Genomic DNA, 22,435 nt, shown 5'->3' on the forward strand with positions numbered 1-22,435 from the left:
TTTCAAAAGGAACCTCCTGCTCCTTCCCTTGAATGGCACCCTCTTAGAGCCTCCAAGGGCCTTTTTGGATTTTTGTGTTCATCTGTATTCTCAGCTGCCACTGGGCCAGAAAGTTCATGACACGTTCAGGCTGGTAGAAAATGAGAACACCAGTTGTCTCTGGAGAGGCCTTGACTGCCACTGCCAAGGCTCGCAGGCCAAACCTGAACCAAAGATCTAGCGGGGGCGGGGGTAATGGGGGGTGCGGTGGGGACACTACAATAGCAGATGAGACTCCCATTCAGGGCCTGGGAGCAAAATGCAACCTGTGGTTGACTGGAATCAAGTAACAGGGCCTCCAACCAAGGGGCAGAGCAGCAGCTCCAGGTTTGAGAGGCATTATGTGAAATGAGAGCTGGAGCAAGGTGAGAATCATGCCCTTTACCCCCGCCAGACACACGGATATTTGCACAGATGCATGAACATGTGCATGTGCACACATACATGCACACACATACACACACACACAGGCTCAAGTTGTGGCAGGAAGCAGCACAGAGCCCACGGCAAACATACCCCTGGAATTGAGCCACAGAGAAATTAGTGGAAGACTCTGGGCAACCAGAATACAAAGGGTCACTTCTTTGCAGAAACACCCGAAAAAAAGGACTATAGTCTTCTATGAGACCATGCCTATTCCCAGTTTTGCTTTTTTTTCCCCCTTGTAGCCCTGCCCCTATGTCCCTGGAGGGGTGAGCACCTGTCTCTGGGATTTGAGACTTTCATGGGTCACTGGAACCTACCGAGAGGGAGGGAGCCGGACACAAATCGGGAAGCCTAGAGTCAGGGTCCAACTGGCTCTGCTCCCCCAACAAATCACTTCTACGGGAGCAGCTCTCCACCTGTTCCACCTCCACCACCGGGCTTCTCATCTGGGTCTTGCCTGCCTGGGAAGGGAGAGAGAACCAGGAGAGCTGAAGGTGCTTCTGGACGTAACTTCTTCACAAGGAGGGGACCTATTTCTCCTCCAGCCTGGAGCTGAGCTCCTCACTTGACTACTCAGCACTCTGAGGTCCGGTTTCATCTCCCTGAAATGTCCCCATCACAGTTATCCCATTAACAGAGGGCAGCAGCCCAAAAAAGGTGATTTTTTTGCAAAACAACAACCATTAACAACAAAACCCCTTTAATCTTTTAAAATCCAATTAAGAAGATGCCAATCTCTCACATAACCCATCATCTCCTTAGAGCAGGAAACTTCTGGAGACATTTCCACAGGTGGGAGACCCAGACGCAGTAGCTGGAGAAACGAGAATATGGCACATGGACCCACAGTTAAAGATCAGAGTTAAAGTTAGCAAGGAATTTGCAGGTGTGTGGTTTTACTCCTTAATCTGGCGAGAAGTGCCCCCTGTGAGGTTCTTAACCAGGGGGCTGGGCCTGGGGCCTTATGACATTGATTTGCAAATGAGAACTCTGAAAGGTGGTAAAGTTGAAAGGCAGATGCTTCCGAGCTCAGAGCAATGAGGGTGGAGGTGGGGGGGGGGATGGTGGGCTGTGCCCACTTCTAGAATCTCAGAGCTAGAGTCACAGTACGTTCCCCAACTCACTTTACCCTCAGGGGACCAAGACTGGCAAGCTTAAAGACTCTCACTGGACTTGGCTAACAGGTCTCTTTCAGGGACCAGGGGGAGGAGGGATCCCTACTGGGAGAACGTTAGCACCCTGGGGAGGAGACACCTGAGCACTTAGGAGCCTAAGGCTGGCAATGGAAAGCTCTTTGGTGGATTCAGAATGATTCTAGGCACTAACAGCCTCCCTCTCCCTTGGTGTGTTAAGGACGCACATAATGATGCTGAGGAGGAGGGGAGATGCTGGAGGCCACTTTGAGAAGGACCCTCACCGAGGGCGGCCGGTGGAGGTTCCAGCAAGGCTCACGTACAATGGTCTTCTTTCCGTGGTGTGTCAAATTGAATTTAGGATTTGGCTACTGTGCTTGTCGTGGGGCTCTAATTCTCATCCGGAGCCAATATTTTGCAAAATTTTACAACTGGACACCGTCCTTCACCTCCAAGGACAGTGGCCATTTGGGAGAAAGACCAGCAGGGGCTGGTGGTGGCGGTAGGCTCTGCGGTGGGTTGGAGAAAGCCTGAGTCCCTGCAGACCTCGCCCAGCCCTCAGCCAGTCCTGGGCTGCTTTCCCCAGATTCTTAATAAATGGAAAGGAAATGAACTTCTGCTTTGTTTAAACCTATCTTAGGGTTTTTCTGTCCATCACTCACAGTCAAACCTAATGCCACAGGACTCAATAAATACCTGAATGGGGACACCTGGGTGGCTCAGTGGTTGAGTGTCTGCCTTTGGCTCAGGTCGCGATCCTGGGGTCCTGGGACCGAGCCTCCCATCAGGGCCCCCACAGGAAGGTTGCTTCTCCCTCCACGTATGTCTCTGTCTCTCTCTGTGTGTGTGTCTCTCATGAATAAATTCATAAAATCTTTTTAAAAAATACTCCCTGAGTGACCAACTGACCTATTGGGTGAGTCAGTGAAAAAAAAAAAAGAATGAATGGATGGATGGATGCAGCCCTGGGTGCCCAGCTCTTCGTGCTAAGCCCTACCCCACAACGAGGCAGTAACAAGATAGACACGGCCCCCGCCCCCGTGTGCCTACAACCTCCTAAGAAAGCCTGACTTTGAACAAGTTGTAACAAGTGTGATGAACTGTTAAGAGAAGTGTGGTGTGCAATGGTGGTATATAACCGGGCAGCTCCAGCACAATATGTAGAGTGATACTCCAGATGAATCCTGAACACTGAACAAGAGTCAGGAGGGAGAGTGGTGCCCGCCTTGTGGTGACGGGCAGCATGTGGCACAGAGGAGCTATAAAAGGCCATTGTCTGCAGCCCTGCATTCCAGGGGACTCACAAGGGGGAGAGCCGAAGAGGCAGTCAAAGGCCCAGCCGTGCTGTGTCTTCTGTGCCCTCGCTACGCCAAGAGCGCTCTATGGACCAGCAGCTCCATCGTTCCTGGGAGCTTGCTGGGAACACGAATCCCCAGCCCCCACCCAGGCTATGGGACCAGAGCTGCATTTTTTTTTAAAGATTTGTTTATTTGAGAGAGAGAGACAGAGACAGAGAGACAGAGAGAGAGGAGGGGGAGAGGCAGAGGAGGAGAGAGAGAAAGAGAATCCTAAGCAGACTACTGCTAAGCATAGAGCCCTGCAGGGGCTCGATCTCACAGCCTGAGATCATAACCTGAGCTGAAGTCAAGAGCCAGATGCTTAGCCAACTGAGCCACCCAGGCGCCCCCAGAGCTGTATTTTAACAAGAGTTCCAGAACATGGGCGCGCATGAGAAAGTTTGAAAAGCACTGCTACAGATCCCACTGGGGATTTATGCTTTATTTTGTGTTGTTACTTTTTCCTGAGAAAATTGGGAGGCGGCCCTTTGAGCGTAATCAGGTTGGCCGCTTTAAAAAAGAAATAGGAAAAAATAAAATAAAATAAAAAAAGAAATACGTTGGAGGCCCGAGTGGAAGCATAGAAACTCAGGGAAAAGGTCAGGGAGTGACCACAGTGGCCCGAGCTGTATGGCTGGGGACAGATAGGACAAAGGGATGTGGATAGTTTGAAAGACGCATGCGAAGCATAAATACGAGGACCAGTGGTAGGTTGTCGGCTGGGTCAGGGAGATGCCAGCTTTCTGGCTTGCTACCATAGCTGGATGCAGAGCTTCATCTGGAGGACAAAGGAGAGCCGGGAGCCCATGACTTGAGGGAACCAAGAAGATGTCCAGTAACCAGATGTACACTGGGGTTTAAATCTCTGGGACTGTATTCATCAGGGCCCTACCGGAGGCACAGAACCAACAGGATATGTGCAAATAAAGAAAGAGATGTATTTGAAGCACTTGGCTCCTGTGTTTGTGGAGGGTGGCTAGGCCAAAAGCTGATGTGAAGACCCTTAGGAAAGAGTTGGAGTTCAAAGACAATCTGCTGAGAACCAGGAAGAGCCAGCGCTGCAGATAAAGTCCAAAGGCAGTCCTCGGAACATCCCTGTTGCTCAGGAGAGGTAGACCTGCCATGTTCAGGCCTTCAAGGACTTAGATGAGCCCCCACCCACAATGTAGACACCTTCACAGAAAAACCCAGAGTGATGTTTGACCAAGCATGGACAAGGTGGCCCAGCCAGGTGAACATATAAAATCACCCATGACAGATGAACACTGGCGAGTCATTAGCATGTGGCTGGGGGGCTACGGAAGCATCAGGAGTGGGTGGCACTGCTTAGGGCGGGAGGGTGGGGAGAAAACAAAGGGAGACAGGCAGAGAGAGCTGGGGAGCGTCCCTATTGAATGGTCAGTGGGAAGAGACAGCAGGCAGCCGGCAAGAGACTGCAAAGACACTTGACCGAGTCCTCAGGTGGCTTTTCCATAGAGGCCACCGAGACTGGGAGCCTGAGCAGCCTCACAGCACAGCTGGCACCCTTTCTGGTGCAGGCTGGGAAAATGTTTGTATACCTGTCCCTGTTTTCCAAAGAACAGCAATTTCCTCATGGGGTACTTTCTCAGGACCAGCTGGAGGATCCGTAGGTACACAGCATTCAAAAAACAAAGTATTAACAAAGCATGGGATCCAGCAGCTTTGCTGTGTGGTCATTGACCTCTCTGAACACTGGGGTTCCTTCCTCAACTACAGGGTAGGATTTCTGCTCCTGCCCGATTGCTACAGGGGTCAGAGGATGTGCTTGCGTAAGCTGTGTGGGGCATATGCTAAGACCCCACGATGTAAATACGAACAGGATAACCTCCCAGTGTCTTTAAGACAGTATTTCTCTTTTCTCTCTATAGCCTTTACTCCCCCCCCCCACACACAATTTTTGCTTTCCTTTTCTGTATTTAATTACCATTTTTTGGTTGTTATCACCCCGCATTCCCTCACAAGTATTAAATATGGATGTGTGTTCACACAACCGAGGCGATCCTTTTAAACGCATACAGAAATTTTAATGAGCCACCTCACGCTTGTGCCAGCTTTTGGAATTGTGCTGGGAAAAAAATGCATGAAGTCAGTTATAATTTGCTATTGCCAGACAGAAATTAGATTGCTGCTCGTGGTTGCCAGGATTCGGAGGGAAGGGGAATGGCGAGACTGCCGATGGGGAGTGGGTTTCTCTTTGAGGTGATAAAAACGTGCTGGAGTTAGTGATGATGCTGGTACAAGTCTGTAAATACACCAAAAACCACGGAATAGTTGTACACTTTAAAATGGTGAATTATATGTATGCGAATCGTGTGTCGATCAGTGCAAATGGCTATTGCCTAGGTCAAAGAGGGGATTGCCTACCGCCACGGTCACCTGTCATGCAGACATGAGGCACCTGCCACCGAGCAAGGCACACTAGGGATCCACAAGTGATTCACGGCAGCACCACGATGCCAGGCTCACGCCAGGCTGCGAGTGCAGCCCAGATGCAAAAGGACTCACCAGTGGAGCCTGGAGTACATTTCAGGAAGAAGGTGAGGCTTGAGCTGAGTGTCAGGGAGAACGAAATGCATTTGAAGAGGTGAAGAGAGACACACTCCAGAGAAGACTCCAGAAGGAGTGAGAAATCACGGTGTGCCCTTTACTTCAGGAAGACTGGCTCCAGGGCAGAGGAGTGTGGAGCACAAGTCTTGGCCAGACTCAGAAGAGCCCCACATGAGAGTTTCTTGCCAAGCAAGCTTTGTCTGCATGTGGGAGGATCCAGGACAGAGTTCGAGGCCCGTGAGCCACGCTGGACGTTCACCTGTCATTCATCCCAATGCCCCTGGACACCTGTAGCCTTCATCATACAACAATGTAAGGACCGCCTGTTGGAAAGGCCACGTTCTGACGGCCTGGCCTTTGCAATTTTGCATTTAGGAGAGTTGACTAAACTCTGCTCCAGAGAAATGAGGTTTCTTGGTTTTAAAAAAATACAAAGTTGCAGGGCGGATGGGGAATTCCTAGGCAGCCATCTTATTTTATGTGGGCGTGAGGTAGCAAAACCTAATTTTTTTGTAAGCTGAGTGAAGCTGGGGTAAAGGGGGAACAAGATGAATATACACAGGCTTTAAATAGCACTTTGAAGATTCAGGGCGGCCTTTGTGGGCATGCCTGGGAAGCTTCCGTGCAAAGGTTGACACAAAGTCTTGATTTTGTGAATCAAAGTAGTGGCCAAGTGTGAAATGTCACAGGGTAGCTGCCAAACTGACCTGCCAGGTGAGCTGGTCAAGCCCAGAGCCCAGAAGGGGCTCACATGGAGGTGGTTCTTCCCAGGCCCTGTAGCAGATCTACCTTTGCCTCTTCAGTGGGTGAGCATGTGAGGGAGGGTGTACGAAATGAGAGCAAGCCTGGCATCTCCTGAAGCCTCGTGCCCCTGCCCTGAGGTGGGTGCAGGGCCCTGAGGCACAGACACCGATGGTACTTACGTCCATACTCTTAGATTCCATTTTGCTGGACTATTCGGTAAGCTCCTCCCAGGAGTCTATGACATTCTGTGCCCTTTGGTATTCACATTATTTTGTTAGCAGTGTAGTAGAGTGTGACTGCCATTTAAGTACTCCCCCCATCTCCCCCCCACCCCAAAGTACTTGTTTGTCCTGAGAAGGAGTGGTTTGGCCTACAGTGGAAGTTTTTAAACATCCATTTTCCAGAACTCTCTGTGAAATACACACACACACACACAATAAAAGAAAGCTACACCATGTGGAACGCTCCTAAGCAAGTATTATTGTTTACTAGACTTCTTATTCCATCTTATGGCATTTTATAATAAAATATCACCAAGCTCATAAAGAGGGCTTTTTTTTTTAAGATCCACAATCTTTCTAACCATAACAAAAGGGCGGTAAATATATTGTACAAGAGTGCGATGGAAAAATGTGCTAAAGTATTTCCATAAATCAAATGTAGCACTTTGGCATTGACTCTAAAGCATTAAATTTAGTAAATTAGAACCAGATGATTTTAAAATAGAAACTTACATAACTTTACGGTGTGATTTTTTTTTTTCTACACAAGTTTATCTTCATGAAGTTCCCTTGGCTGCTACCGTAATAGGTATTTAAGAAAGAAGGGCAGCATCTGGGTATTATTCAGCTTTGTAATCCCCATGGTGCCTAGCATTCTGTTGAGCAATGAGTTAGTATTGGTGGATGGATGAGTAAAAGCTCAGCGGTGATTAACAAGTACAAGCTAATTGGAAAGGCCATATAATATAAATATTTATACGGATCTATAGGTAGACAAAACACTGCTACCCCATGCTTCACAGTAAAACTATGTTTCGCTGTTCCTTTCGTTGTGAAATCTGTGCCTCTCAATCAATGAATTTGAAATCAAAGGGTGTATCTGTTTCTTGTTTGGGCCCCCATGACCCCAACTACCATCACCCTGGGACATTCCTCTTTCATAAGTCTCTATTCTATTCCTGCCATCATAGGAGCAGCAGAAAATGTTCCTTCTGTCATTTCTGCCTCTCCCCCCACACCCAATTTCACAATGTGGCTGATGACAATCTAGGAATCCAGTGCAACACACAGACCAAGAAGATTCTAAATGTGGTGGCATATTTAGGAGACACACATGAATAAAGTAGTCTTTGCCCTTTAGGAGATTACTCCTTGGTGGAGGGTTAGTCAGGACACTATAGTTGCAAATGAAAGAAGCTCAATTCCAACTAGGTTAGGCAGAAAAGTGTGTTCACTGCCTTATGAATTGGGTTATCTAAGAATGGGCATCAGGTATGGGTTGATCCAGAAGCACAGCCAATAGCATCAGTGTTCTCTCCATTCCTCCACTCCAAATATCTTTGCTTCTCTTGGCATCTGGACTCATTCTCTCCTGCTATATAGATACTCTGTACAATGAGGAAAAGAGGTTCGCTACCAAATATACATTTATAGATTATGATCCAAAGAAAGAGAGATCCTCTGTCTCCCAAGCCTCATTTACAAAATCTCAAAGAAGATCTCAGATTGACTCTGTGAATCACATGCCAATGTCTTAGGCCTGTCCCTGTGGACAGGGGGCGGATAACCTTCTAGGATAGACCAGGCCTAAGCAGTGGTTCGAGATCTTCATTAGCAAATGAGTGGAAAGGTGGGTTTTTATGCCATAAATTTTGAGGATGTAGAACTGACATGGCTGATCCATGAGGGAGAGCCAAGAGGCCAAGACGATGTGTGTGTGTGTGTGTGTGTGTGTGCGCGCACATGCGTATGTGTGTATGGAAAGACAGAGATTTTATGGAATTGGCACATGATTGTGGAGGCTGACAAATCCAAAATCTGTAGGGCAGGCTAGCAGCCTATGGACCCAGTGAAGAGTTGAAGAGTTGATGCTGCAGCTCAGGTTCAAAGGCAGCCTAGAGCAGAATTCCCTCCTCCCAGGGGGACCTTTTATCTCTTAGGACCTTCAACTGATTGGATGAGGCCCACCCACATGATGGAGGATAATCTGCTTTACTCAAAGTCTACTGATTCACCTGTTATTCTCATCTACAATATAGCTTCACAGCAATGTCTAAACTCCTACGTGACCTACTATCTAGGCACTGTGGCCTACCCAAGCTGACATATAAAATAAACCATCACAATATGTGAATAGTCCAGAGACTATTTGGGTGCGGTAGCAAGTGAGAGTTCGGGACTCAGAAAACAGGTCAGGAGATGTGATTGTCATCAACGTAGGAACGAGAGAAGTCACTAGAGAGAATTATGTACATAACGGGAAAAGTACTGAAGAAAACAGGCGGAGGGTGGAACCGGCCGGAAATCCTGTCTGGAAAGGAAACTGGCACAGAAGAGCAAGGAGAGCTTGCTGCCGTGGAGGCCAGAGGAGGAGGCCATTTCAAGAGAGGTGGTGGTGGAGAATGTCAGAAGCCAGGGAAGGGGACAGGCCCAGGGGAGCCCCCCCAAATATGACCTACAGAGCCCGCCCACCAGGCCACATCGCCCCCACGTCCGCAGCAAGAGTGAGGTGGAGAGCCAGTACCTCACAGCCCTGACAGTATGAGGCAGGGGCCGTTTTATGTCGCTGGATTCCATAATAAAGACAACACACAAGGGTTTGTTTGTTTTTTTTTTTTTACTCCATTTTTCTAGTAACTTATTGTTAAGTATTTTATGACCCCAACTGCCTGGTGATGGACTGGGAATGGGAAGCTCTCCCGTCCCCTTGGAGAGCCCGAGAGGCGCTGGCCCCAAACAGTGGTCCACAGAGTGGGCGGCAGAGGCAGAGGAGAGGAGGCCCAGATGGGAGGCCAGGCTTCGGACTGGTCACTCTGACCCTCTGGTCGTGCCAAGCAGAAGGGAGAGAGCAATTCGGCCTGATGTTGGGGGAAGGGGACGTGCCAACGGAAGGGTCCGAAGAGACTCAAGTGTACTAGTGGTCCATGCTCCCTCATCCACAATCATGAAGGAGAAAAGTCTAGAGTTCTTTCACAACTCATTTGGCAGCAAAACCTGACCAGGGTTGGCCCAACCAAGGTATGCACACTCTTCATTTACCCGACTTGGCATGAATACTCGTACATCTTACTGCTGAACTGTGAATGAGTTTGCATACTGCATGCTGGCCTGGGTCCCGCTGGGAACCGTGTACTCTGGGGGACAGGTGAACCGGTTCCTAAAATCGAAAGATTCGGAATTCCACCACTCGTCTGGCCTCCGGATTTTTGAACAAGGAACCACGGATCTATATCCAGGATAAGGAAGACCTGAACGGACATGTACAGAGCAGGATATGAGAGATTAGGGGTAAAAATGAGAAAAGGAAGAGGGGGAAGCGGAGTCCCAGAGTGGGCTTAGAAGAGGAGGAAAAACACAGCACTGGTTGGGTAAGGAGGAAAGAGACCTGCTCTCCCGGTGACCAGAATGGCACAGGAGATGGCTTTTGAAGATGTAGATGTAGAGTGATTTCGAGATGCAAAATCTGAAGCTGGGAACACGTGGACCCCATCTTTGAGGGGCAGAAAGAGCCTTGCTTCTGTCCCCAGTTCTCCACCCTTCGAGGACCAGAAGCTCCCAAGGCTGGTTAGAGCAGGGATCATGAGAACCCAGCACTGGAGTTCAGGAAAAGCTTTGCCACAGCGCTTCTGCTACGTCCCCCCCGCCCCCCCCCCCCTCACCAAGTTTGAAGTCACAGGTGCCAGGACATGAGCAAAGGAGCTTCAACCCAACATCTATAAACCTCAGTGGTGTGAGTGACTGAGGTTCCGGGTCCGGGGCACACTCATGAATTTGCAGGGCTCCCCCTTGGCTTTCCTTATGAGGAAAAGAGCTGCTGTGCATGGCTCGGCCTCAGTGGGAGCAGCAAGGGACACGCCATCCATGCTCCACAGGGCAAGTGATGGGGGTGGGGGGGGGACACGAGGGGTCTCCCCGGGTGCCCAGTGCCCGGCCCTCACAGGAGAGGCATTCCTTTTGCAGACAAAATAAAAGATCGCTGAGAGTAGGAGTGGTGTGTTTGCTTTTGAAAATGAATCAAACTCTTCAAAAGCTCGGCTTGAGCAGGGCTGGGTGAGCTGTGTCCCCACACCACATTCCTCCTATCCTGTCCTCCCCCCACCCCCCAAGGCCCTGCATTGCTCGGATTCCTTCCCCCCTTCCCGCTCATCAGCGCCAGCTGGTGGCTGCCTGGGCTGGCCGGACACGCCTGATGCCCCGGGCCAGGGCCTGCTGGACACTCGCTGGCCCCAGCTCAGGACAGCAAAGGACCAGGGCAGTTGGGCCCTCTCGGGGCGGCGGGGGCTGGGCGGGGGGGAGGCATCTCCAAACCCTCGAGAACTGCCTCACCCCGTGCCTCCAGGAAAGCGGGTAGCTGGTGTTTAGAACAGCCACCCCACCTTGCTCCCCGATGCGCCCCTATCCCCCCTCTACTTCCATCTCCGGCCCCCTCCCCACCTCCACCAGGGAGCCACGCAGGATGCCAGATGCAGAAGGTGCATTTTAGTGGCCAGGGTGCCTGGAGGAGTAGCCTGGAAACGGAGCACCCGGCCCCCTCCGGACACGTCGGGCCTGCAGTCCCCAAGCTCGGCTGTTCCCTGCCCCTGGACAGCAGTGCACCTGCGGGAGGGGACGGCAGGGTGCCCTGCGTGACCGCGTCACATCATAGATGCAGGTGCAAGGGGAGGACGGGAAGAAAGTGAACAAGGAGGAAGCCCAGTGTGCTTGTGGCCTCCCAGAGAACACCTAGGACAGGCAGTGCCGTCGGGCGGCGCCCTCAGGAAGCACAGGCCACCCTCCGCCCGGGCGTGGGAGTCCTGGGCACGTGGTTGTGTCAGGTCATCTCGACCTTTGTGAAGACCCGCAACCTGCAGTCTCTACCAGCAGAAGCAGCTTCCGTGACCAAGCAGGGGATGCTCAGGGGACAGAGCGCACAGTGGTTAGGACCCACAGCCTCAGGAGCCAGAGAGCCCACCTTCACACACCAGACCCGCTCTCGTGGGCTGTAACTTCGAGCACGTTGTAGGACCTCTCTGGGTCTCCAGTTTGGGTAGGTGTAAAATTAGAACACTCCAACCTCACAAATTGTTTATTTGGACAACGTGAAGCTTGCGATAACACAATACCTCGCGGCTGGAGAGAACAGGAGAGAGCCTTGCCAGGCAGCCTGCACGATTTTACCAGTAACATCCTCTTGTTCCACTGAGCATCACTCCTGTGTCCAGCTGGATATATATAAACAACAGCAGTTTGAACCTTTGCACGTTCATCTTTCTCATAGCTGCACCCCTAAGTTGACTCCCCAAATCCTTCATAAGAAGAGAACACCCAATGCCTAAATGGAGCTTCTTTTTTTTTATTTTTTTATTTTTTAATTTTTATTTATTTATGATAGTCACACACACACAGAGAGAGAGAGAGAGGCAGAGACATAGGCAGAGGGAGAAGCAGGCTCCATGCACCGGGAGCCCGACGTGGGATTCGATCCCTGGTCTCCAGGATCGCACCCTGGGCCAAAGGCAGGTGCCAAACCGTTGCGCCACCCAGGGATCCCCATCTAAATGGAGCTTCTTAATTGCTTGTCATATTTGACTGGAGTTGAGCAAGTTTGGGGCACCCGGGTGGCTCAGTGGTTGAGCGTCTGCCTTTGGCCCAAGGCATGATCCTGGGGTCCTGGGATCAAGTCCCACATCGGGGTCCCTGCTTCTCCCTCTGTCCGTGTCTCGGACTCTCTCTCTCTCTCTCTCTCTCTCTGCATCTCTTACGAATAACTAAATAAAATCTTTAAAAAAAAAGGTTGAGCAAGCTTACTTGACATATAATTTAATCTGTTTTGTTTTTTGGTTCTTTGGGGAGGGGAAAAGTAGTAATTAAGGATTCCAAAGTTATAATAACACTATTATGAATGTAGATATAAAACGTCAAAAACTTCACAATGACACTGTTTTACAAAAATCAGGCCAAGGTATTGGCCATAATCGCCAGGGGCAATTTACAGGGGTACGTGTAGGTTTTTAGTAGCGTGTTAAGTGACACGGTATGCTATGTGTTCCTTCATGGTTTATCAAGGATTGATGGGGGTCTAAGACACGCCAGTTTAGCACTTCACCCTTGGGAAAATTAAAAGCCACCTCAAAGAATCTGTGACGGATGGCAAGAGGAAGTGGGAAAGAGGAGGGTAGATTTTTTTAAAAGGAAGGTCACAAAGACACACTTACAGACTTGGCTCAGTAAAATGGGGCAGTGAGACCTTGTAAAGTCGTCACAATGTGGGAATCCACCATGTCATGCAGTAAAGAGAACTCTAGAGGAATCATCCCTATTCTCTGTTTAGAGCCCCACCCCTCCCCGGGTGGCTCGTCACTTCGTGAGAATAAGAAGTAAGTCAGAGGGCACCAAGTCAGATGCAATTTTGGGATCATGAGTCAACAGGCCTTTTTAATAAAACAACACCCTTCCATCTGCAGAAACAAATATCATAAGACAGTGTTCTTAACAACTCTTTCAGGAAACAGTTTATCCCTCAGATGCTATTGTTAAAAGGGAAGGTAGGAAGAAAAACTTAAAAAAAAAAAAGAAAAAGAAAAGAAAATAATTGTTGAGAGAGGGGGTGGGTGGGAAGTGTGAGGATGGGGCTGCCCTCATGAGTCTCTTTGACCAAAATATGAGCAGCAAGAAATGAATGAATGCCGCATTCCCTAGCACATGAAGAAACAAGTGTTAGAGACGGTATCTGGAGCTTCTCTCTAGTAATAGACTTTCAGTCATTCCAAGAGCTTGACCAGCTCAACAGATTTTTTTTTTTTAAGAGCTATTTCCTAGAGTGAGAGGTGTTCTTTGTTCAACCGGCTGAAAAGCGACTTATTTTTTTCCATGTTGACGTCAGTGAAGGCTGGGAGCATGGACAAGACACAGGGCTCTGGGAAGACCTACCAGGAGACTCAGTTGCCTGTGTAAATGCAGAAGGGTGTATAGAGCAAAGAAAAGATAAGATCCCCTTCTGCAGGTTGCTTGAAATCTCACTGGGGAGAGGCAGTGCTTCCTCATAGGAGAAAACGATAAAGGCAATACCCTAAGCACTAAATGCTGAGCTATACACATAACACTTCATACATAATCATCTGGGGATTTTTACAAGTGTATTAGATTCCAAGTCCCCAAGTCCCCACCCCAGCCCCACTGAGTGTTCATAAGTGCTTTTAAGGGAGGTTAGCTTCGGGAAGCACTGACCCAGGGCAGAGGTAAGGAGAGACATGGGGGGTTGGGGAAGAGAGCAACACTGGAAAGGGAAGGTCTCATGAAGGGGACCGGGTGGAGATGGGATACAGAGAAGCACGATGATTCGGGGGGGGGTCTAGATGAGCAGGGCTTGACAGCACGAATAAGGTGTGTCACACCTTGAGAACTTGCTCTTCAGTTGGGTTTAGTCCCACCCGGATGGAGAAGCTACCTTATTGAAATAACTGACAACGCTATTTGTCAGATGACAGAGGCTCACCAGGGGATGCTCGGGGGACAGAGCGCAGTGGTTAGGACCCACAGCCTCAGGAGCCAGAGAGCCCACCTTCACATACCAGACCTGCTCTTGTCTGCCTGTAACTTGGAGCACGTTGTAGGACCTCTCTGGGTCTCCAGTTTGGGTACGTGTAAAATTAGAACATTCTAACCTACTCACGAGCCTGTCATATCAGATGCATATTAAATGAAATCACATTTGTGACATATAGCACAGGGCCCAGCACCTGGTGGGGGGTAGGGGGTGGGGTTCAATCAAGGTGGGGTACATCAGGAGTCAGTTGGAAAACTCTCAGTGGCTCGTCTCTGTTTGGAGACGTTTCTGGAGATTTACAGACTTGAAAAGTTGCTGCCTGCTTTTGAAATTACTTTGGTTTTTGTTAATTTTTTTTGAAGATATTAAACTAGAAATGGTAAAACATGGTTCTAGGATGGGTATTTCTAGAGTGTTTCTCTACAGATGTGGAACGATCAATGCATTAGTCTGAACTCAGGGATAGATGTATCTTACATTATTGTAGAGCAGGGAGTGAGCAGACATTTCCTGTGGAGGGCCAAATAATACTTACTTGTTTGGTTGTTTTGTTTTGTTTTGTTTTTTTGTTTTTTTTTTTGTTGTTGTTGTTGTTGTTGTACAGCCTTTACCACTTCAAGTCACAACTACTCAAGCCTGCCATTACAGCCCAAAAGACACCGTGTAAAGGAAGGGGTGCCTGTGTTTTCAATAAAACTTTATAGACACTGAAATTCGAATTTCACATAATTTTCACATCTCACAAAATATTTTTCTTTTTACTTTTTTCCAACCATATCAAAATGTAAAAGCTATCCTTAGCTCATCGGTTGGACAAAAGCAGGAGGCCTACAAGCTATAGTTTGCAGACAAACCATGTCCAAGAGCCAGAACTGGCTACGGGCCTTGAGTAGGTTCTGAAAAGTTGCATCTTTTTTTTTTTTAAGATTTTATTTATTCATGAGAGACACACACACAGAGAGGCAGAGACACAGGCAGAGGGAGAAGCAGGCTCCATGCAAGGAGCCCAATTCGCGACTCGATCCCAGGACCCCAGGATCATGCCCTGAGCCAAAGGCAGATGCTCAACTACTGAGCCACCCAGGTGCCCCTGAAAAGTTGCATCTTAGCTCGGGTTCTTATGTGTGTAAACCACACCACAGCCTTCAAACTCAAGTTTTCTACATTCCCTTCCTGGGCATCACACCGAACCTCAAGATAATGTACATTCCTTGACGTTACTTCTGTCTTCCCCTTCATCCATTTGTTCAGCCAGCGTTGAAATATCCATGAGGTGGTATAAGGCTGCAGGGGACACAGAGATGGACAAGACACCACCCTGTCCCTCTGGAGCTCACTTTGAAGATGGGGCAATAGCGATCCACCAATATTATGGTACAATGTGGAAAAGCCTTATAATAGGACCATGCTCTAAGTACAATAGGGGCATAGTGAAGGGAGGAGGAATTCATGCTGAAAGGAGGAGGTGGCCAGAGTAGGGGTTGTAGACAAGGAAGCACAAAAGGGTTAGTGTTGGGGCTCGGCGAGATAGCAGAAGCGTGAAGGGAGGAAGTGCTAGGCAGAGGGCCCCATCTGTGCAAAGTCAGGACAGTACAAGTGTGTCTCGGATTTGGTGAGTACCCCCAGTGCGGCTGGAGTGTGGGATGTAGGGTGGGAGAATGAGGGGAGATGAGGCCAGAGATGAAGGGTGGGCTCAAATTGTAGTCCATGCCCGAATCCGCAGATTATGTTTTTAAAGGCATCGACGTGTCCCTCGAGGTTTTAAATCATAGGAGAAATGTGATGCGCTCTGAACTCTAGAAATTAAACGGGATGATGTGGAATACAGATTCCAGCAGAGAGAGACTGCAGGCAGGGAAACCACAAAGGAATGACTGGAATAGATCAGACAAGGGAGACAGAGAATGAACCTGAAGCCGCGATTGCTGTCTTGAGCCAACCTGGTGGCAGCCGGTGCAAGGCACCCAGCCCTCGGAGCAGCTTTGTTCTCCTTAGAGGGGTGCACTAGTTTCCCCAGCTCACTTCCTACCCTCGCGTGTTCTGACCTTGCCCTTCACCCTTAGAGAGCAGCTACATGGGTTCCTCCAACGTCGTGCATAGAAGAACCTCTTCCCTCTGACGTCCTCCTGATTTCTTGTTGTATACGTGCCCGTGTCCAGTGGCAGCTGGAAAATTCTTTGGGCATCTGGTGCCGTGTCCCTTGCTCCTGCCTGCATCAGAGTCTGGGGAGATAGAGCCCTTGGCAGACAAGCAGCCAGGTGGCAAAGCTGAGGGGCCGACAGGGTGTTGGTGAGCACAGGGTAGGGCCCGACCCCCAACATCCTGGTCCATTTTAGGAGGCTACCCACGGGAGGATGACGGCACCCCCATTCACCAACTGACAGTGTTTACATAGCATCATTTGCACAGTATTTTTTGCATCCAAAAATTTCAGGTAATAGATGGGGATGGAACTGTTTTTTCTATTCGGTAGGAGAATTTGTGTTCCCCCAAAGGGTTTTGAAGGAAGCATACTAAATGCCTAAATACTAATATACTTAATACTAAATATGAATAAAGTATCACGTAAGCTGCAGTAAGACCAGAGCTCAATATTTGAACCAATGGCCTGCCGTCCTTGGGTGTTTAAACAAAAAGTAAAAACACAGAGAAGCGGATCACATCATTCTGTGCTCAGGTCACTCCGCTGACTTCCTCTGGCACTCAGGAGAAAATCCAGCTCCTGGCACCCACCCATCTGCGTCTCCTTCACCCGAACCCCAGATGCCTGACTCCAGGAACCCTGGCTTGTGTGCAGTTCGTAAACACACCAAGCTGATTTCTACATTAGGCCCTTTCCTCTGTCTGGAATGTTTTTTTCTTCAGATCTTTGAGTGGATCCCTCATGTCCTTCAGATCTCTGCTTCAGTGTTACCTACCGCCTGAAAGGGGCTCACCTGAGCACTCTCTAAAATCAGACACCCCCCACCAACACACACACACACAACCTCCCACCTGTTTTCCTCTAGCAATTTTCCCTGCTTGATTTTTCTTTATGGCATTTACCACTCCAGAACTGTATTACCTATTCATTGAATTATTGTTGCCTGCTCCCAGGAGACTTTAAGCTCTGTGAGGGTAGGAGTTTTGTGTGGGCTGCTGCTGTACTTTCCCCACTTGGAACAGTACCCGGCACGTGGGAGGTGCTCAATCAATATTTGTTAAATTAGAAAGCTGTCCTCCACCTTTTTCTGAATTAAGCTTATCACACTTAAAATATTGACAGTAGTCTAATAGTCATAATAGTTATAATTAATAGAATTAAATATTTATGTCATAATGTTATATGGCATAGTAATAAAATAATATATAATGAAATTTTTAAAGATTTTATTTACTTATCCGTGAGAGACACAGAGAGAGAGAGAGGCAGAGACATAGGCAGAGGGAGAAGCAGGCTCCTTGCGGGGAACCAGTGTGGTACTCAATCCCAGGACCCGGGATCATACCCTGAGGCAAAGGCAGACGCTCAACCACTGATGAGTCACCCAGGTGCCCCAATATATAATGAATTTATGATGAAATAATAATTAATAATGGAAATATTAATAAGCAAATATTTATTAAGATCTTACTATGTACTGGGTACTATTAACTTCTATGCATATGATCTCACTTAATACTTACAGGGCACCAAAGTCAAGAAGTTAAGAAATTTGTCGAGATTCTAACACAGTTGACCTGACTCCAAGGTAACTACTGCCAACCCAAACTGTCCTGAAATGAACTTCAGGCAGATTTGAGGTGTCTTACCAAATAGGAGAGAAACAGGAAAGCAAGAGGGCCAGTTAGTATGAATCAAACTTTCTAGCTAGAGAATGAAATGACAAAAAGCCCTAGCAAATGCTTTGGGAAACTGTCTGAAAGCATTAAAATGGGATGAGATAGAGTTCACCTACTCAATGGTACTCATCAAACAAAACAGAAGGCGGATTCAGCTTTACTGCTTAGGAAGCCAGAGGAATGTTATCTAGATCTTCTGGAGGCCACAAGACTCATCTTACAGATGAGAAGGCCTTTGACTGACCCAGCAAAAACAATTTCCTGCAAACTAATGACTCGCCCATAAGACTGTGGGACTCTCAGGAAGATCCTTTGCAGAGCAATACGCTGCATGCTTAATTTGTGTTCAGAAAGACCTTGCAAAATCACCCAGGCTCATTTTCACTGCAAGGCTAAACGAGCAGAAGCAAAGTCCAAGCTGAGGCCCAAAGGGGTGTGTCAACCTCATTATGACGGCTGGTGGGGGTGGGAGGTGGGGGTGGTCACGTCCAGGGAATCAGTGCCATAGTAAACTGTGTTCTAAACTATGAGCCCTGTATCTGGAAACCCCTTTTGCAGGACAGCTGCCCTCCTATTCTTTTTGTTTGGATCATAAAAGTAAAATTTTAAGCCACTAGGAGTTTGGGGGGGTGGGTAGGGGAATCAAACGGATTCTGATCCAACTAGGTCAGGAAAAAAAAATAAGTACTGTCTTTTCTATCCCAGCCGTGTAGGCTAGTTGGAGTCCACCCCACTCAGGGACAGCTATTGTCTGCAATCACAGAGCCTTGATCCTGAGACCCAGTGCAAAGGAATTTCCCCCTCCATGAGCTCTATCCTTCAGAGGAGTCGCTAAAGGTGACTGTTTCTGTCTTCTCCTGGGTGATCTCTTTCTCTATAGAAGTCACGAGGCTGAACCAAATGTTCTGTGTGCTTCGCTGCAGAGACTGGTCTTTTTTTTTTTTTTTTTTTTTTTTTTTTTTAACCAGGCTCATCAAACAGTGGGCATTTTTTGTTCCCCCGATAATAAGTGTCGGTGGGTTCATGGGTCATCCTCAGGAGAGAGGTCAGGAAGAAAACACTGCAGTGTTCAAAGCTGGAGCTAGAAACTGCAGCCATCAAAGAACCACAGTACTCGGTGGACAGCGATGATGTATAGGACATGCACTGGCCGGCCTCGTCTGAGAGGTCACATCCAACCTTTATCCTCAGCAAAGCCAGGGAAGATCCCTGAATGTGTGGCTGACACTCAACTCTAGGAGCCCTGGTGAGAAGCAGGCCAGGGAAGCCCTGGTGCCCCGTCCTGGGGGAATTCCTTGTCACTGAGGGAGAATTGTATTCAGGCTCCTCGCAGACTGACGTTGCAAGTACTTTGAACATTGAAAAGAACAAAAAAAGCAAACAGCCACAGAAAGGGGTAGGAAGGAGGGGGGGGGAGAGGAGAGAAAAAGAGACAGAGAGATATCAGCAGGGGTAGTTAGTAAAAAGAGGCCCGGGAGACAGAAAACCTTTTGTTCCCAGAATTCGTTTCATGTAGAGATTGGGAGGTGAATGGCTTTGAAATGAAATGGGTTTATGAAGGGGTTGCTAGGTCACAGGAAGCAGGACTGTCAGGCTGCTTTGTATATTCAATTTCCTTAAAACCTAGGTTCATCTTAAAAAGAAATTTCCTTTTTTTTTCTTTTTTTTTTTAATCAGGAGGGGGAGGACGAAATGGGGAGTAGAGTTCCAGACGGCTCCCGACTTTGTTTTATTTTCCACCCTCTCTGCGAAACGTAGAAAGAAATGACCGCATCCCAAGTTCTTTTGTCAGTTTTCCGAAGTTGGGGGGTGGGCGGGGCCTCGCGCTACCTTGGCCCGGCAGCCAATGGCGGGCGGTATGCAAATGAGGCGGGGGCGGGGCCGGCCCTTCGGGGCGGCGAGCGGAGGCTGTGCGGGAGCTCGGCGCGCAGCCCCCGGCGAGCCCGCCCCGGCCCGGCCGTCCTCGCTTTCATTTAGGGCTGCAGTCCATGGAGGGGCGGGCACGCCCGTGCTTGCTGCAGTCTCGCTAGTGCAGGAGCACGGCTCAGCCTACCGCCGCCGAGATGAAGTATAAGGTAAGCGGGGGGAGACCTCTTCCAGGGCGCGCGCGCGTGTGTGTGTGGCGTACGCGCGTGTGTGTTGCCCACTGCGGCAACTGCTCTCCAGGGACCCTTTTCGTCCATCCCGAGGTCGGCGTACAAGGAGCCAGGCACCCAGTGTCTCAGACCCGCTCCGGGAGTTCATAGCACAGCCGTGGGCCATCTCCCCTGACAGGTTTGGGAATTTAGAGCTGCCCCTGGAGCCAGTGGGATTCACAGGGTGACTAACTTGGGGCGCACACAGGTCTGGATTCCGCAGCCCTCTCCGCGGCTCCCCCAGGCCCGGCCTCCGCTGGCCCCCCGAGCTGTAATGAGAGAGGAATGAGAACTGCTGAGTCTTTCAGACTGGCTCTTAAAGCAGTTTAAGCCTTTGCTGTAAGCATTTGGTAGGAGAGGCAGTTTGCCTTAGGTAGTTTGGGTGGGAGGCATGAAAAGCCCCAGGTACTGTTGTGACACAGCTGATGATGGGGGATTCTGACATCCTGAAAGGATATTGGATGTGAGAACAAATGAGTATGTGCCACTTCTCGAAAGCACTTTTAACTGGCGTTTGAATGGGCTGAGGGTCTCAAGTGTCCGGCCAGCTTACTGTCCTTGCAGTTTGCAGAGTGTCATGATACCTTAGCTTCCCATGCATTTTGCTCCATTGTCTTGGGGTGTTCTTGGCAAAAGGATGATAACTTGCTCGCAATATCCCTGTTCTGTTTAAGGCACCCCCATCTAACCAGGCAAGCAGCTTCCAGAGACACTGTACTTGGAAGCACATTGCAGGCAATTGGGTGTGACTTCTAGAATAGACATGAGACAAAATGCTTTTAAACAAACATGCTATTATTAAAATGACGGTTGGCAAGGTGTCTGTGCTCTTGGATTGACAGTTTGTATTACCTGTCTGACCATCGGGATTGTGCTAGCTGGGGGCTACGTTGCTTCCTTTCCGAATTATGTAGTTTCTGGCCCATCCTTTTTTAATGTGTGGTTGTAAATACTCGGTTCTGGCTAATAGTCACTGGCTAACCTCAGTGATAAATCTTTTATTCAAAAGCTATAAATCTCGTTCAAAAGCTCTAAAGCAAAATGCCCAAAGTCTTTATTATAATGCGTGAGTTATGGTTTTCCTTGGAAAGGTTACAACCGTCTGAAGATACACACATGGGTTATCCCTGTGCTTTCCATTATTAGTAGTATTATTATTCCACTATTTCTCCAGAGGAAAGAGCAGAGGAATGGGTAATCCTGAAGATTCTTAATACTTTTGATTTTAGGATACAACCAGCAACAGATCCTTCTACCTGGCAGGAAAGTTCCCATTCTTGAAGGGGCTCATTCGGTATTTCCACAGCCCCTTGTTTAGAACAGTGGTTGGTCCAGAGATTCCTGAGCCTGCAGTGATTCTTTGCCCCTCCAATCCCTACTGCTGAATGCCTGTAGTCTTATAATAACCAGCTTGCGGGGTGGCGGCGGGGGGGGGGGGATACATTCATATGTTTATGATTGGAAAGTTTAAGTGCCTGAAATCAATGCTGAGTACCACGATCTAGAAAGCGACAGGAGTCACAAAGTCTAAAGTCACTTTTATTCAGTGACCTCATCGTGTTTTGTTTTACTCTTATGGAGAGAAAACGTCATGGCAACTGACAAAATAAATTGCAATTGGTGTGCATGGAAAAAACCCTCCTCTTTGCTGGGTCTTACCAGTGTCAAACACCCTGCCAGGTGGTGTACATATATGGTTGTTAATTAGCTCATGGGCACCTTCACCAGAAAAAAAAAAAACTGATTTCTGACTGACCAAATGCCAGATTTACACCTTATGGTGGCTGAAGCAACCTACCGTCCTTGTTTTATAAAGTCTGTTTTCTCTCCAGTGAATAATGGACAACTCTATTGCAAAAGATGATTTTGTCATTTTAAGTAGAAGAGGTGATGCGGAGGTAGAGGGATGATAAATGCTATTAAGAGTTACCGTGATAACACAGGATGGTCTTATTTAACACTTCCAGAATCTCTATGAGGTGGGTGTTATTATTCACTCATTTTTAAATGTGGAAATTGTGGCACAGAGAGGCTCAGTGATTTATCCAAAGCCACACAGCAGACAAGCGGTGGAGCTGTTAACTGAACCAAAGCGATCTGGCTTCCAGAACTTGTGACTTTAAACCACTCTAAAAGAAAGAATCATCTGTGACCTCCCTAAAATGCCCTGTGTGACTGGTGGTTTTGTCCTCCAGGGAGTTTAAAACTATTTCATTTCATCTCCAGTATTCCTGCAGAATAGATGTTTTTTTTTTTTTTTTTTTTTTTTTATATATAACTTGACAAAGCGAAGTCTTAACACACGTTTGGCAGTTATTTGTTTCATTTGAGCCCCTTCGGTAGTAAAACCAGATAATTATTAGATTGTAAAACCCTGGAGTCAGGAATTATCTTTTAAATACTGTGTTGCTCTACACACTATAAATGTAGCACAGTCAGACTTCTGTTTACCAGGAGAGATTTATAATTCAGCTGCTATAAGAAT

General features: G+C 48.3%; 1 protein-coding gene across 3 annotated transcripts in view; it reads left to right on the forward strand.

Annotated features, from left to right (window-relative positions):
- NEDD9 (neural precursor cell expressed, developmentally down-regulated 9) overlaps positions 1 to 22,435 on the forward strand; it is a 182,650-nt gene that overhangs the window by 113,417 nt on the left and 46,798 nt on the right. The window contains exon 1 of one of the 3 annotated variants that reach the window (XM_055322267.1): positions 19,756 to 19,890. The exons of 1 other annotated variant lie outside the window; for it this stretch is intronic. In XM_055322267.1, the coding sequence (XP_055178242.1) occupies positions 19,879 to 19,890 (12 nt within the window). In that variant the 5' untranslated portion in view covers positions 19,756 to 19,878. Of the gene's footprint in view, positions 1 to 19,755; positions 19,891 to 19,989; positions 20,090 to 22,435 lie in introns of those variants that run through there. One more of the 3 variants, XM_055322269.1, reaches the window with a different exon arrangement.

This window comes from Nyctereutes procyonoides, unplaced genomic scaffold, assembly GCF_905146905.1.
Source record: "Nyctereutes procyonoides isolate TBG_1078 unplaced genomic scaffold, NYPRO_anot_genome, whole genome shotgun sequence".
Classification (NCBI taxonomy): domain Eukaryota; kingdom Metazoa; phylum Chordata; class Mammalia; order Carnivora; family Canidae; genus Nyctereutes; species Nyctereutes procyonoides.